The sequence below is a fragment of the Myotis davidii genome, unplaced genomic scaffold (assembly GCF_000327345.1).
Source record: "Myotis davidii unplaced genomic scaffold, ASM32734v1 scaffold290, whole genome shotgun sequence".
Lineage (NCBI taxonomy): Eukaryota > Metazoa > Chordata > Mammalia > Chiroptera > Vespertilionidae > Myotis > Myotis davidii.
In genome coordinates, this window is record NW_006285049.1 from 4,035,387 (window position 1) to 4,052,050 (window position 16,664).

At 44.2% G+C, this 16,664-nt stretch overlaps 1 protein-coding gene across 1 annotated transcript in view; it reads right to left on the bottom strand.

Annotated features, from left to right (window-relative positions):
* ANO6 (anoctamin 6) overlaps positions 1-16,664 on the bottom strand; it is a 144,227-nt gene that overhangs the window by 21,136 nt on the left and 106,427 nt on the right. The window contains exons 12-14 of the mRNA XM_006755573.2: positions 7,743-7,885; positions 5,269-5,346; positions 778-1,068 (exon numbers count right to left, since the gene is read on the bottom strand). Of these exons, the coding sequence (XP_006755636.1) occupies positions 778-1,068; positions 5,269-5,346; positions 7,743-7,885 (512 nt within the window). The remainder of the gene's footprint in view (positions 1-777; positions 1,069-5,268; positions 5,347-7,742; positions 7,886-16,664) is intronic.

Here is a 16,664-nt window from a genome sequence, read left to right on the forward strand (position 1 = left end):
CTTCCGGACATCCATTCCCTGGGACACAGGTACCGACCCCAGGCCCAGCCGGGTACCAGAGCGGTGGCAGCCCGACATTTGGTTTGACTGTGACACCCTTTGTGCCCCGAGATTCAGCTTCTTCCCACCTCAAGGTGGTGGAAAAAAGCAGAGTCAGAGAGGAAGAAAAGTGACTCTTACAAAACAGTATCAGCCTGCAGGCTACCCCCCCACCCCCACCCCCAATGGGCTCCGATGCCTGGGACACAAGCCAGAAGGAGAAGCACTTATTACAAAAGCCAGAGCTGAAGAGAATGGAGCTGGATGAATGCGAACAGAACGGGGCTTGGGGGGGGGTGGGGGCAGGTAACAGCACGATCGCCTGTCCTCTCAGCAACAGAGGCGCGTATCTGCCCCTGGAACCATGACCCTGCTCACTTATTTGCAATAAAGAGATGATTTACTTTCATGGGGGGGGAGGGGGAGCATGTAACAGCACGATCGCCCGTCCTCTCAGCAACAGAGGCGCATATCTGCCCCTGGAACCATGACCCTGCTCCACTTATTTGCAATAAAGAGATGATTTACTTTCAACAACAGGGCACATGATGTAATGTAACTGCAAATATTATCCAGCGCTGATCTGTTTATACAAAGCTTGTACATTATAATGATAGTCTCTGCTTTGTCCCTTTCACTAATGCCAAGCTGTAGCTAATTTCATCGCCCACTCAGGCCAGAGAAAACAGGTTTACACTTGAAATTTTAGAGGCTGGAATTGAAATGCCAGGAAGATACGGTCTCCATCTCCACCAGGTTCTGAAAATGTCCCGGACACGACTGAAACTCTGGTGGGAACTTACCAAAATTAGTAATCATGATTGCCACTTTTTCATAGATGGTGTTCAGGATCATGATGATGACGAAGCTGATGAGGGACGCGGTGATGGATGTGGCTGTCTGTGGGGTCAGATACTTCTGGATTGGGTCTGTTCCATTCAGGTTCTTGGGAAGTTTGGCAGAAAATACAATGAACACTGAGAGCCTGTAGACAATGATCCCAATGACTGAGGCGATGATCAGCAGGATCTGAAAGCACAATAAACACAGCAGCGTGAGGCTCCCCAATCATCATATTTTACACTGGAAAATCAGCCTCCGGCCTTACGCGGACAAGGTGCATGGGTGACGCGATGTGAAATCTCACCGAACTGCCACAAGAGAGGCAGAAATCAAGTGCGTTAAAGGTCAAAGAAAGGGAAAGGAATGAAGGAAGTCACAAGAGAATGTGTCCATGAAAGTGAGACGTTAAAGTAGGAGAAGCTGTGTGTGGGGAGTAAGGGAGAATGGGAACTCTGTACTTCCTGAGCAATTTTTCTGTAAATGCAATGCTGCTCTAAAAAAAAAAAAGAAGGAGTGCGTCTTCAGATGGAGTAAAAACGGAATAACTGGGAGCACGTTCTGGTAGAAGAAAAAGGTCTTTGTGATAGCAGGACCAGAGAAAACATCCCTCTATACTTATGAAGTCATTTAGGTTATGAATCAGTGTTTTTTTGCTCCATTAAGGGCATATGTGTCCTCCCAAAGAGCACGTATCTCTGGTTCAGGCCCAGCAGGTGCCAGCTTTCGTCTTAGTTTAGTACCGAGGGCGGGTCTGGCCAGGACCAGAGTTCCGAAGCTGTGCAGATGCCCCAGGGTAACCCCTGGAAATGGCAGCAGGTCTCTGCTCATCAAAGCTTCACACACTTTTCATACTCACATCGTAAGACCTTACACCGGCAGTTATTCATAACCTGCGTTTGCATAAGATTCATTTCCCTAACCCAGTGGTCGGCAAACTGCGGTGCCTGAGTGTGGCTCTTCCACAGAATACCACGTGAGGGCGCGCACATACAGTGCGACTGAAACTTCGTGGCCACACTCAAGGGGCCAAAAGGCCGCATGTGGCTCATGAACCACAGTTTGCCGACCACTGCTCTAACCCACTGCATTTTTGACCGCACACCCCGTGTCAGCAGGAGTGTGTGGAACCACAGTTTGCGCGTGGTTTCTAGGATTTCACTTCCCCACCAGGCAGGTTTTCTCTGCCACTGAACAGTGCACACCAGAGGCCCTGCTTTGAAACTGTTTGCCCTGCATCTTCCTCTTGGACAAACTCCAGAACATGAACTCGAAGTGTCTGACTGCAGGTGATGACTACCATGAGAGAGAAAATCCATAAAGAATGTGAATCTCGGGACCAAGCAAATGGTGTCACGGTTACAGCAACAGAGGAAGGTGACTGCTCACCTTGGAGAGCAGTCAAGGCAGCGATTGCAAGCACTGCCCTGGAGCCAGCCTCCTGCATGGGAATCCGGCTCTGCCCTGTTCAAGGGCTGGGGGACCGTGTACAAATCACTGAACCTTTGGGGGACTCAACCTCCCCACCCATATACAGGGGGGATCATAATAGCAACTAACTTATAGAATTTTTGTGAGGACTCAGTGAGCTGCTCTCAGTAAAGACACAGAACATTTAGCCCAGGCATGTGAAAAGTACTATATAACTATTACCTCTGATTATGGCAGCTAAAGTGTTAACAAGATGTTTTCCTTACCTTTTTAGGCCATCAGTTTGTAGAGAAGGATTATATTTCCTCCTCTAATCTCATTATCTCCTTTCCTTCACTGTTAAGGAATAACATTAAAAAAAAAATATGTGGCGTATATATGAAAATTTCCAAGGCTGAGAAATATGTATTAGAGAGGGTATATCAAATTCTTTCTCTCTCAGCACAACACATATAGTCCATATAATTTTTGAGGTTATTAAGTAATTACACTAGTTAAGATTCTTTCAGTGCTCACTATTTGCCTCAGCACACAGGTATCTTTAAGTCCTCACACAGCCTGGGGAGGGAGGCAGTCTCAGATCTCCTCTCAGATGAGGAACGAGAGCCACATAGAGACAAAGCAATTTGCCCCAAAGTTAGCAACTAGTGAGTGAAGTAACTCAGATATGCAAGGACCCCAAAGACTACTAACCTCTACATGGCACTGCCTCCCACGTGGTTTCTGAAGTGAATTCTAATTCATTCCAGAGCTTTTGTGAACGTAATGTTTGCAAACTTCTTCAGGCACGTGACCGGCTCCATATTTCTCCATAGGAGGCAGAAAAGCTTTGCATTTGCCTTCCTCAAGTTTCTTACCTATCTTTCCTCACTCTAACTTTGATATATTTTTCTTACCACAACTCTGAATATGTATTCATCGTAGAAAATTCGAAAGTACTCTGTCGTGAACAATAATAGCTGCTTTTGCTGCCCGGGGTCTGTTTCCAGTCTGAGAAAAGGACCCAGATTTTGCTTTTGGGGGAATTCTCTCTATTTTTAGTCCCATGGTTTGGGCTAGACTGCCCTTCCTCCCCTGGGATCCTGATTAGACTGAGACAGATAGGTATCTCATCCTACTGACCTCAGCAATGGACTCCAGGACTGACAACCTAATAAGAGCCACTCATGGGAGGAGGTAACTACTAGTACTCATGGGAAAGAGAAGCTTCCGTAAGAGGACGCTGCTAAGAGGGACCTTTCTCGGCTTCCACGTGATGTGAGATCTGGAACACTGCAGCCACTCCGCAACCATAAGGGAGAGTGCCCAGAACCACCAGCAGGAGACCACAGGACACAGAATAAAGACGGAACCAAACCCAGCCCTTGACATCATCGGGGCTGCAGTACCTATCCTGGACCAGAGCCAGGCCTCAGACTGAGATTTTCAGTTACAGGAACCGACACCCTCCAACCCTCACTTTGCAGCAGATTGATTTTTCTGTCACCCACAACCGAAAGATTCCTAACTATAAAAGTAAAGACTAAAACGTACACAAAAATAGGAAAAATGTATCTACTATCTATCTGTAGGCATAATTCCTTCAGAACCATGGAAATAATTAATTGTATCTTTTCCTTAAGCCTATCATAAACATGACATTTTTATATGTCATAAAATATTTTCATGGACATAGCTTTTCACAGCTGTACAATACCCCACGGTATAAAGAGTTGGAAGTAGAATATTTTGGCTGATTATATATATATATAATCTTTACTCACTTTTACTTATACTGAAATGCTTCCTGATGAAAAGTTTCTAAAACCTGAATTAGATTACAGCATATGAATATTTTTGACTCTTGATACTGCCAAATGGCTTTCTAAGAAGGCCAGAGCAGTGTAAAATTCTAACAGCTGAGATAGGAGAGTGCTGATCACTGCATTTCATCCTCTCCAACACTGAGTCATCACTTGAGAGGTGAAAAATCACATCTCATTTTAATGTGCACTAATCTAATCACTACTGAGGTTTGGCATCTGCCAGGACAGTTTCCTCTTGTGCCTGTGTACTATGTTCTCTGCCTCTAAGCTCCTGAGGTCTTGAGTATTAGCTTAGGAGTGATCTGGACTTTGTATGTATCGAAGTTATTAACCTTTGCCCTATTTGTTAATAATTATTACTTCTGGTGTTTTGTTTAAGCTTAGGATTCTTTTGATGTATGAAAATTGTTAAGTATTTTCTTCCAAAAGTTCTCCCACTGCTATTAAGTTCAGAAAATCTTTTTATATCTAGAGATCATATATTCATCAATATTTATTTCTAGTTATTTTTGGTGTTTCTTATTTTTAATATTTCTGGAATTTATTATAGCATGTGGTTTCTTTCTTCAACTTTTCCGCCAATAGCTAACAAGTGTATTTATTGAATAATCTTTACTTATGCCAGATTTAGAATGTCTCCCTTCTCCTACTAGTATATTAAGTTATTACTGATATCAGAACCCATTCTGGGCTTCATGTCCTATTCTCTAATCTGGCTCTTCTTGAGACAACAAAACTCTTGTATATTGCAGATCATTATATTTCTAACATGATTTTATTAGTAATAAACTCAAAATTAATTTCATGAGTTCAGATATCTTAGAAATACTGTCTTTTGATCTAGAATCATTTGAGGCTTCTTTTACATTTTTCACTAGTTTTTATGCCTTTTCTTTGATAGTTCCTGTTATCTTTTTGTTAAGACTATTCTTAGAGCTTTACACATTAATTTGTCATAACTGAATTTTATTTTAGTTGCTACTGATGAAAATTTTTAGAATTCTTAGTGTCTCCCATATGGCTTCTTCACCAGAAACTAGAAAATACTGGGCTGCTGATCTGATTTAAACCCCAATAAGATTACAAGTTTCCAGCTCAGCTTCCAGCTTCCTTAGCATTTGAAACAGGATATTAAGTTTTGTGAAGGACTCACCCAGAACAAGACAGCACTGGCGCAGAGGACGCCACGAATGCACTTCCCCCAGGTAGTGAAGGGAACCCGCTCTTCTTCCTGATTAAAAAGAAAAAAGCAGTTCAGACAATCAAGGGATTACTCCAATGAAATGATTTTTCTCCTGTGGGTCACTATATCCGACCTAGGTTGACTTTAATTTTTCTAAAAATTAGTTTTCAAACATAGCCTCCTTCCTCATAATTGCATGGTTTTTTTTGTTAACAATTTCAAACATACATACAACAAAACATATGCAGTGCTCATTTTAATAATATTTTTTGAAAAGGCAAGTGTGAACAATAATTCATCTGCCATAACCTGAGCTCGGAGTCGGGTACCTGCAATGCCACGCTGTGAAGCTGCATTCCTGAGCTTGTCTTCAGTGTTAGAAGTGAGCAATGATAGAGAGCCCAGAGCCCGTGCCAGACAAAACGCCTCACAGATGTTTGCAAATGCTAGGAATCCAGTATGTGTTTCCTGGTTGAGCTTTACACGTTTACTTTGTCATAACTGAATTTTTAAAGTTTCCCCTTGATATGAATATATTTAAAATTTTAAGAGCAGAAATCAATACCTCTCAGGATTTACCTGGATAGTAAGAGAAGCTATAGTAGAGCAATTGCTGTAAATACCTTGGTGCTATTTACTCTGTGCCGGGTACTATTCTAAGGAGGTTCTAAACATGAAGTCGATTCAGCCTCACTACAATCAGTTGAGGAAGCAACTATATTTGTTTCCATTTTATAACCGAGGAAACAATGGCACAGAGAAGTTAAATAATTTGTCCAGAGTCATTCAGCCACTAACTTGCTGCGTTTGGATTTGAACTTAGGCAACCTCGTTCTCAAGACCTGACCACCACACTATACGCTTCTCTAAACCAATGGAGGATGTATTAGCAGGAAAAGTAAACTGAGACATCAAATAAAGGTTACAATAAACTTTCATCTTTAATCTTTTTGACAATGGAAATTTAATCCTATTAGTTGGCACCTTTAAATGTAAAATTGGCAGGCTTAAATTACCAAGTTGATTTTTCTTCAGTATTTTCCTTATGTTGCCAATATAAGCTTTTGTTTTTCAGTACTCAAAAAACCTTATGAACATACAATTCTGTCTAAGTTTTGGCGCTCATTTCTGAATCTACGATCTTTCAACAACACATGCTTTGGCTTTGTCTTCCATAGTCAACAGTGGGAGCTATTCATAATGGGGATTACGTACAACTTCTTACAGTTACAAAGCCAAATGTCATCTTCTCTTGATAACTGGACCTCATTTTCCCCCACTTATGAAATGAGTAGTCAAACTGCTCCCTCTGGTCCCTTTTAGTGCTGACAGTCTGTAAATCTGTGACTCAATTTGTAAAATCTAGAGTCAGGACATTTTCAGAAGCTCTTGGGAAAAGCATTTTTTCCTAAGAGTTATTCATTTTCAGAAGCCATTGTCCTTAAGCTGATGCCTGCAAGTACAATCAGCTCTAAATTGTCTGTGTTGGTGGAAAGAAGCAGTAATTCAGATGATTAAAAAATCATCTTTTGCTGGCTTTGGAATATTGATACAGAAAGATATATAGGTTTTTTGTTTTGTTTTTAATTTTGTAGCAGCAGCAAATTTACCTTTCCAATGATGTGAAATGCCTCGCACAGTGACTGAAGACAGTCGGACCTCAAAAAATGTTTTCCTTCTTCATCCTTCCCCCCAAATTATGGAAAGAGCCACACTATTTTGTGCACATCCCAACCAGAAGGGGGAGCAGTGACTGAGGCTTTTGACAAAGGGGCAGCTAAGCCTAGGATGAAAGGGGCTGAAATAATGAAGGCGCATGTGAAAAGTTGAGAATTAACTCTAAAAACCTATGCATCTTTCCATACATTTATGTCAAAGAGTCTATTTTTTGTGCATATTTTACTGGAATTAGGGGAAAAAAAGGATGCAAATCAATGCATCTTTTTCTTATATAGCAGGTTCTCAAATAATATCGTTTCACTCAATGTCATTTCATTATAACACTGATGAGATGATGTAGTAACTTACCTTTCATTTATCTCAATTGGCCTACAGTAAAATTGGTTTCATTATACATCATTTTACTTAAAGGTTTGCAGAACTTATGACATCCAGGGAGGACTTAATGTACATTTATGTCAACGTTTTTTTTGTATTTTTTTTCATTTTTACTGTTATTATGAAAGAAGGGACTACATTTATCACCCCTGTCCACGGTTTAAGCACAGCTTCTTCACTTTGGGTACACACTAGGATTGCTGGAGGAGCTTTAAAAAATCCCTGTGCCCAGAGCACACCCCAGGCCACCAAGTACCATCAGAGTAAGTAGTGACTGGACGCAGGCATCGGCATTTGCTAAGGTCCAAGGTGATCCCAATGTGCAGCCGAAGTTGAGAACCCCGGCAATAAGTAGACTACGATGCATCTAAAAAACACCTCCTTACCTGCGTGATCTCATTTATCACCACGTGAGTACACCGGGCCTCATACTCTGGCCGGGGCTGTTCTTCCTGCTGTAACTCCACCGTGTCCCATTCATACTCAAGCTCTGCCTGGCGCCTCTTCCAGAACTCCAGAAACAAGGTAACTAACGAAGAGAGAGAACAGAATCATGTGGGCCTTCAATGATGACTGATGTTTCATAAATCTATACTAAATAACATTAATTATCCGTAACACTTGTATATGGTCAACAGCATCTAATTTACAGGTGACATTAATATTTAAAAGAACAGAAAACAAGTTAATGCTCTTGTGAAGAGCCTACCGCTTATGGCAAAGGTAACAATGTGATGGTTGGAAGGTGTGTGTGTGTTGAGTGCTGAAGCATGGGCTACCGGCACTTTTCATCGCCCCCTAACCAACCCAATAACCAGTATAGTTCAAAGCAGTTCACGGTCCATCCTTCAGGCTGCTCTTCCCCACATCCCTCTCCTTCACGTCCTTCCTAAGGGCCCAAGTGGGAGCGGGGTGGGGGGGAGGGGGAGAATGCCTTAGTAATTCCCAAATCTCTCTTTACCATCACCCAAGCCACCCCCAATTAATGTAATATTCTTAAATATAGAAAACTGGTATTTTCTCTATCTTGTGTAAAATGTAAATAACATAACTTTTAGAAATTTTTATTATTTTGTAAAGTTTATAACTTAAAATACGAAATAAAGAGAACATTAACGTTAATTGAAAATGTGGTTTCAGGGTAAATCCTCTAGGTCAGTGGTCGGCAAACTCATTAGTCAACAGAGCCAAATATCAACAGTACAACGATTGAAATTTCTTTTGAGAGCCAAATTTTTTAAACTTAAACTATATAGGTAGGTACACTGTTATTAACTTAATTAGGGTACTCCTAAGGCTTAGGAAGAGCCACACTCAAGGGGCCAAAGAGCCGTATGTGGCTCGCGAGCCGCAGTTTGCCGACCACGGCTCTAGGTCCTTTTTCCAGACAGCTACCACCAAGCCCTTCTTGGAGAGAAATTCTGTGTTACCACTATTCCATCCAGAAACACTGCTTGAGTTTCTACTATGTGCTGAGAAGAGAAAAAAGACACAATCTCTACTTCGAGGGGCTCCTAGGTGTACAAAGATTGCAGTGAAGTGCTAGTGACAGGGGACTATTAAGAGGGACTTGATAAAGGTCAGCCCAGGTTGCTCTGGGCACACAGAGCCAGAACAAGTAACCAACACGGAGCCATGGCTCTCCCAGAGGAGGGGAGGGGGCGGTGCTACGTGAGTTTTGAGGTGACCTCGACTGATCACGTTAAGACCATTTCCCCCCAGGGAGCTGCACCTGCAAAGGCAGGGGGATGAGGAGAGCCAGGTGCTTTCCAGAAACTAGGTGATGAACAGAGTGGGGCAGCCAGGTGGAGAGAGTGCAGGACTTTTTGTGTTGCTCTGCAAAATGTGGAGACAGAACCTACCCCACAGGCTATTGCCAACTTATTGAAACAGTATCTGTCAAGGCCCTCCAAGCCCTCTGAGGGCATTGGTATTGTGATCCCCATTTTAGACACCAAGAACCGGAGGCACAGGAGGTTCAACTACTTGCCTGAGGTTAGTATTGAGGCAGGAATCAAACCCAGGCATTCTTGGCTCTGGAGCCCGAGCTCTGCCCCTAACTCTCCTGCTCTCCAACCCCCTTCCTTTGGCCAATGGATGACAAGGTAAACCACAACTCTCTGCTTAGGTGTCACCGCTGCTTGCTTTCCCAGTTTCTGATTCTGGCACCCCTCCGGGCACACTGCTAGCAACTGTCCCGTTCCCACTCAGGGCCTCTGTGGCAACACGAACCCTCGGCGGCCCCTGCCGTGGCTGCCGGAATGTTTCCAAGGGAATACAGGTGGAGGGCCAGCTTCCTGCCGTGGGTGCTGTTGTTAACGGAAGCACAGAGCTCAGTTAGTCGGGGAGGTCACTTGTCTCCTACTTGGTTGGGAGCCAGTTTTCCTTATAAAGCTTTGAAACCTGAGACAGGAGTTATGTAAGGCCCCCTAGCCTCTTTAAATAGGAATGATGCTTCCCCTTCCCCTGCCACCAAGTTCTAGTTTACCTTGTAATCCACTGGCCCCATCAGGGAGCACAGGGAATGGCCCAATCATCCCCAAATTCCATCTCCTTGCACAACAGCTACTGCGGATGAGTTAACACTGGAGGACGAAATTCACAGAGCCCTTGGGTATTATTTCCTGCCCCTCTCAGTTACTCAAATGCCCCAAATCCTGTCAGGGAGTAACTTGTGAGAGAAACTGAGCTGGTCCGCCTGTCAGACCCTGGAGAGCAGGGCTGATGTGGCTGCTCCTGCTCTCAGGAAGGTCCTCTCCGTGGGCCTGGGCATCTCTCCTGAGCTTGTACTGACTCCACCGAGAAACTGCCCAGCCGTGTGTGTCCTTGTCCCCAACCAGGAGGAAACGAGGCATCAGTGGGATGAAAGTCTTCAGGGCACTAGGTATCTCTGGATCAAGCTGTCATGGCGGGTCCCGCCTCCCACCTCATCGGTGCTGGCCTCATGCGGCAGATACTCCCAAGGAGACCCCGAGTGGGCAAACGAGTCAGCCATGCGCCAACTCTCCTGGGCTTCACCGAAGCAGCACAGCGTATCCACTGACTAAAGTCCCCTGGGCTCACATCTCCTGGGTAAACACCCAACGCACCCCGTCAAGTAGAAGAGCTTACATTTTTAGTTTACTTAGATTCTGCTAGTATTGCATGAACTTTCCACTCCTGAAGTTCTTCCAACTGTGTCTTCCATCTAAACTGTTAAATCCGTCCAGTAGTGGTGGATCCATTCTCTCAAGAATGGCGCACTTTATTCCCTATGCTGACCTCAACTTTTGTGCTTCAAGATAGGTAGCAACCACGATCCTGACCTGTATTTGCTTCCACATTTACTGTTTATCTCGCCTACTTACAATGCAACCTTGAGAGCAGGAATCTTGTTTCGTTTACGCTGAAGCACTAGCACACAGCAGGCACTGAATAAGTATCAGCTGAATGAATGAACTGCAAGAAGCCAATCCAGAGCCTGGAGAACCCCCACCATCTGGGATCCCCAATGGATGGAACCATCTACTCCAACTGCTCCCCTCTATGCATGACCACCCGCTCACTATCACTCTCGGCTGCACCAGACCACATGGGCCCCAAGTGTCCCTACACCTGGCAACAGGTCTGCATAAGCTGAGATGGAGAACAAGCCGTGGAGAATGTGCCGGTCTATTGGGGAGGTCCTGGTGGCTCCAGGCCCTTGACCGCTGGGAGGATGTCAGGGTAGACAGACTGAAGGAATCGTCACGAGTTCGGTCCTACCTCACAACTTACTGGAAGCACAAGATCACAGCAGCGGAAACTCTGTCCCCTCCAACCTGAGGAAAGAAACTACGGGTGGAAGACGGTGTCTGCCCCATCGTGGCCACTTTAGGAACCCAGCTTGCTGGGGAAAGCCCTCTAAGGAGCCCCGCTAGATATCTTCCTTGTGTTACCATAATTCCTCTAAATTTTGCAGTTTTAATCTGTTAAGTGTTTTTGAAATCCTTTTTCAAAAATGCATAAAAATCTCCAATTTCCTTCTCTGCAAAGTAAAGAAAGTTACTTTTCAATTTATTAAAAAGAAGCAGCTTACTTTCATGAATTTATATCTTTAATCATCTCTATTTTTAAAGCAAACCGTGACTGAAAACATGAAAGCCCTGCTCACTGCGACGCCCAGAGGCAGGCATGAATGACATGAAGCTCTTATCTCATCGGGCTGGTAGAATGAGGCTGCAAATCTGGCTTTCTTCTTCCTGTTATGTGTCAGGTGAGGTGGAACCAAAGTCATGGGACGAAGGTTTTCTAACCCATTCCTATAATTCCAAGCCCCAGACGGAACAGTGCTATTCTTTCAATCAAGTACATATTTATGCATCTTTCTAAAAGCTCCCTACAACTTTATCACTAGACGCTGCATTTTGTCACCGATCTAAAGGCTGATGACAGCCAAATTATATTTCCAGAGCTCTTATTCTGTGCTTGTCACTTTCTGCCTCGGGGGAACTGAGTAATTTGGTTAATCTTTCTGAGTGTCACTTTCCTCATCTTTAAAATGGGAGTATAATAGCCAGCCATTTGCTCACGATCTCGCAATAGTATCAACAGGAGATGATTTACGAAAGCAAGACATATTTTTCTCACAAAAAGCCGTATCAGCAATTCTGATCAGCAATGCTGATCAGCACTTTAAAGGAAGAAGAGTGGGTACTAACTAGTCCTTGTCCTCCCTGGACTTGAACATGAGGAGTGAAAAGGCCGCTGTTTACCAAAGGCTGACCCCGAGGAGCAGTTCTGCCTAGGAAGTGAAAGGACTGCCAAGCAAGCGAGAAACAACCTGGCGAGAAATAATGAGTCGTTAGCAAATCCTGAACCTTAGAGGCAAAAACCTGGAGTTGCCGGAATGGGTGGGAGTTTCTTAGTTCTTCATTTCACACAGCGAAGGATTTGCAGGGTTCCTGGAAGACATGGTAACCTGGTATAGCCGCCCAACGTTCTGGAGCACTCCTGGGCCATGTCCCTGCTGACTCACACTGCTGTACACCCCTGATGGAGAACACCAGGACCTGGGGTGACCCTGCATGATGTCACACAGGAGTTTCCTGTTCTCTATCTTTAGCTCTCTCCCTGCAGTAAAACACCTGGCAGCACTCCAGTGGGAGGCACCGTGCTTATTTCTCTGGCAAACCACATACCATGAAGCTCTGGTTGATTAAAGAGACACAGTTATAACAAGAGAAGAGGCATGGCTGCCTTGGACCATGGGAATCAAGAACAGCTTGTCCCTTTTTTTAAAAAAACCCAACAAATATTTTATTGGCTTCAGAGAAAAAGGGAGAGGGAGAGAGAGAGAAACATCAATGATGAAAGAGAATCATTGATCGGCTGCCTCCAGCACACACCCTATTGAGCCTGCAACCCAGGCATGTGCCCTTGACCAGAATCGAACCTGGGACCCTTCAGTCCATAGGCGGATGCTCTATTCACTGAGCCAAACTGCTAAGGCAAGAACAGCTTGTCCTTTTAATCATGGTATTAATACATTTAGATAAAGTATACATCAGATCAAGAAGATGCCGCTAAAGGGAATAGGTGTTCAGGTCACTAAGGCACTGGTGGTGTTGGGTCCAGCTATATCTAAGGACAAGAGGCACACTCTTGGTAGATGGGTGTGTTCTAGTTGCTATAAGAGTTTGCTGCTCAAGGGAATATAATCAATAATATTGTAATAACTATGTGTGATGTCAGATGGCCACTAGATTTATTGGGGTGATCACTGCATAATTTAAATAAATGTAGATGTTGTACACCTGAAACGAATATAATAATTTAATCATTTAATCAACTTTTTAATTAAAAAAAGTTTAAAAAATTTTTTGCTGCTGAAGGGCTGGAATATTTTGACAGGCCTTGAAAGTATTCAGATCTCTTTACTCACAAAGGTAAATAAGGTAGAAGAGCTTGCTTAGCCTTTATTCCAACTTCCCAACTGAAAGACTGCAAGTGAAAACTGCATTTCTCACGGACTCTCCTGCAGTTAGAGTTCCAGATGCAACTTTTAAAATGCCCATCACCTGCATCTGTGAGTCACTTGAATCCGAAGCAGAGCTGAACAGAGCAAAGGTGGTTGTGTGAGCTGCTATTTTGCTGATGTGGACCAGCAGGATCAGCACAGGTCTGGAACTCCCATTTCCTGAGCCCCTGAAAAGCCGCTAGCTAGAGTAATGTCCTCTCGATTCCTGGGCCCTGATAAGCCAGGTGGCCAGTGTTTCTCTGGAAATCACTAGGCCTAGACTAGAACTCATAGGTGAAAATGAAAAATTGCAGTCATGCAGCTAAGAGTCCGAGCCAGGGAGGATCCAACAGCGGCAGGTAAAAAGCAACAAGGAACAGGGAGCGGGGGAGGGCGGGCGTGATACGCTAAGAACCTTTACTTCAATCATGGGTTGGTGTGCAGGGCTCTAGGAGTCAGTATGAATGGCTGGCTAGAAGGGTGAAAGTAAGTATATGATTTGTACTGTATTTCTTATAAAAGGTTTTTTATTTTCAACTTGTATAACTCCTAGGGAACAGAACTAAACTAAGTGCCCCATATATCTGGGCACAAAAGAGATGCGGCAGGCATGCGATGATGGTGATATGAAAAACGTCACGGGATCCTCCTGCCTCTTCAGCTCTACAATTTCAGGCTTTCTGGAATGAGGCTCACAGCAGCAGTTCTCATAAGGCAGAGGTAACAAGAAAAGCAGCATCAGGCACTTAAAATAAGGACTTCATCATACATGTCCTTAATGATACACATGTGGTGCTGCAAGCAGGCCCGAGATGTCTTCTGCATTCTAAAATCGGGTGACAAAGTCAGTAGCTCACTATGCTTCAGTCAGTTCGGTAAACACTGTGTAGTTAACTATCATGGAAACCAAGGCTCGCTAGGAAATATGAAGGCTGTCTTGCAGCGCAAAAATTAATATACAGGGTGGGGCAAACGTAGGTTTACATTTTTTCATATGGAAAAGAATACAACAATCCTAGCTAATAAAGAGGGAATATGCTGCCAAACCGGTTTGGCTCAGTGGATAGAGCATCGGCCTGCAGACTAAAAGGTTCCAGGTTCGATTCCAGTCAAGGGCATGTACCTTGGTTGCGGGCACATCCCCAGTAGGAGGTGTGCAAGAGGCAGCTGGTCGATGTTTCTCTCTCATTGATGTTTTTAACTCTCTATCCCTCTCCCTTCCTCTCTGTAAAAAATCAATAAAATATATATTAAAAAAAGAGGGAATATGCTAATTGACCCTTACACTGTTGCAAAGATGGTGGCACCCACAGCCAATAAGGAGGGAATATGCTAATTGCTGCCCCACTCTCAAAGATGGTGACGCCCACAGCCAATAAGGAGGGAGTATGCTAATTGACAGTCACACCCTCAAAGATGGCAGCACCCAGAGCCAATAAGGAGGGAGTATGCTAATTGACTGTCATGCCCTCAACGATGGCAGTGCCCACAGCCACAAGATGGCAGTGCCCAGTCCCCTCAGCCCTGCCACGTGCCTGCCTCTGGAGTCCCCAGTCCCTTCAGCCCCCCAGCCGCCCAGGGCTGGCCTGAGGCACAGACAAGCATCAGATGGTGGCTTCCCAGCCACCCAGAGCCGCCCAAGGCTCAGGTAACCAGAGCCGGTCGAGGCTTGCGCTGCCAGCAGTGGCAGCAGCAGAGGTATGATAGGGCACCACCTTCCCCTGATCGCCAGGTCGCCTCCTGCCCCTGAGGGCTCCCAGACTGTGAGAGGGACTGAGGGACTCCCTCTCCAGTGCATGAATTTTCATGCAACGGACCTCTAGTTAATAAATAATAATATAAGAATAAACTCCATGTTTCATGTACTTACCACTGTAAACCTACTTTTGCCCCACCCTGTTGTATATTTTTTTAATTTAAGATGTCTTTTTAAATTAGGCCTGTCAGTATCCATTAGTATATGGAGTTCAACAGATGTGTCAGAATTTTATCTGTTGTGAATCAGTGCTGAGACTAAGGTATAGAAACGAGTTAAAAGTGCCCACCACTCAGGTGTTCGGCACCAGTGCTCTTATGGGGGAAAATACTAATGTATTTAACAGTGGAGCAGTACAGAGGATCTTAATACATGAATTTGATCTTTATTCTTCCATGTGTCATATATTAACCAGTATTTGGTTTTCAGCCAAAACATGCTAAGTGTCTGAATGACAATGTAACTTTGTAGGTAAGTTTGGTCACCTTACTAGCACAGTCTAGTTAATCCAGGAGTGGCAACTACTATCTCTAAAAAGTGTCCAAACAATGCCTGTTCTGAGATCCATTTGGTGACCTTCACAGGCACAGCCATTGCAAAAGAGAAACACTGCCAAGGACACCTGTGGAGAACTGTGCCTATGATTTCTGTGTGTTGATATGTTGTCTTAAGAACAAGAGACGTAGTTCTGTTTCTTCCCCCACCTACCTATAAGCCGAACTTTATTTTCCTTTTACACAATGAAGTTGGAAATGTGTTTATCTTTGAAAATGAAAATTTTTTCTTCTATGGGAGAACATTTACATCAATTAAACATGTAAAAGTCTGTATTTAAAGAAAACAATTGCCTCAATGATGCTATTCAACTTAAATGATATGAATATAATGTCAAAGCTTCTATATACAATCATATTGTTTAGGATGATATTTGTTAAATTTATTAAATGGGATGTGAAAGTATTATGAGAGTAGCACAGACTTATTAAATACTCACTTATATAGAAGTGTATAAAGAAGAAAGCTTACCTGTAACCACTGTGTTGGCACTTCCCCAGAACCCCACCCCAGGAAAGTCAGGGTGGTGGACAGCTGTGGGACTGTGACCATGATGGCTCCCAGTGAACCAAGGCTCCCTCCATTCAAGCCCTTGGGTAGTCCTCCCACTACCTCACATTGTTGCTGGGTTGGCCATGACTTGCTTTGGCTGATGGGACATTTGCAAACTTGATGCAACCATAGGCTTAAAATACATATGCAGTAAGGCTTGTCCTCTCTTGCCTCTTTTTGGAACCCTACAACTACCATGGGAAGACCCTGGGCACGCCCAGTGGAGGATGAGGGACAGCATGGAGCAGATGAGCTGGCCCAGCTGAGCCCCACGAACCACTCGGCTTGGTGACTGCCAGACTACCCACGGGAGCTGCCAGCTCGGTCAGCTGAGCCAGCCCAGATCAGCTGAGCCAGCCCACGGCCGAGGAACCCCCTAGCTGCCCCAGAGGATGATGAGGATTATAAAAGTGTGTTTTAAGCGACTACATTTTAAGGCAGTCCCTTATGCAGTAACTGATACAATGG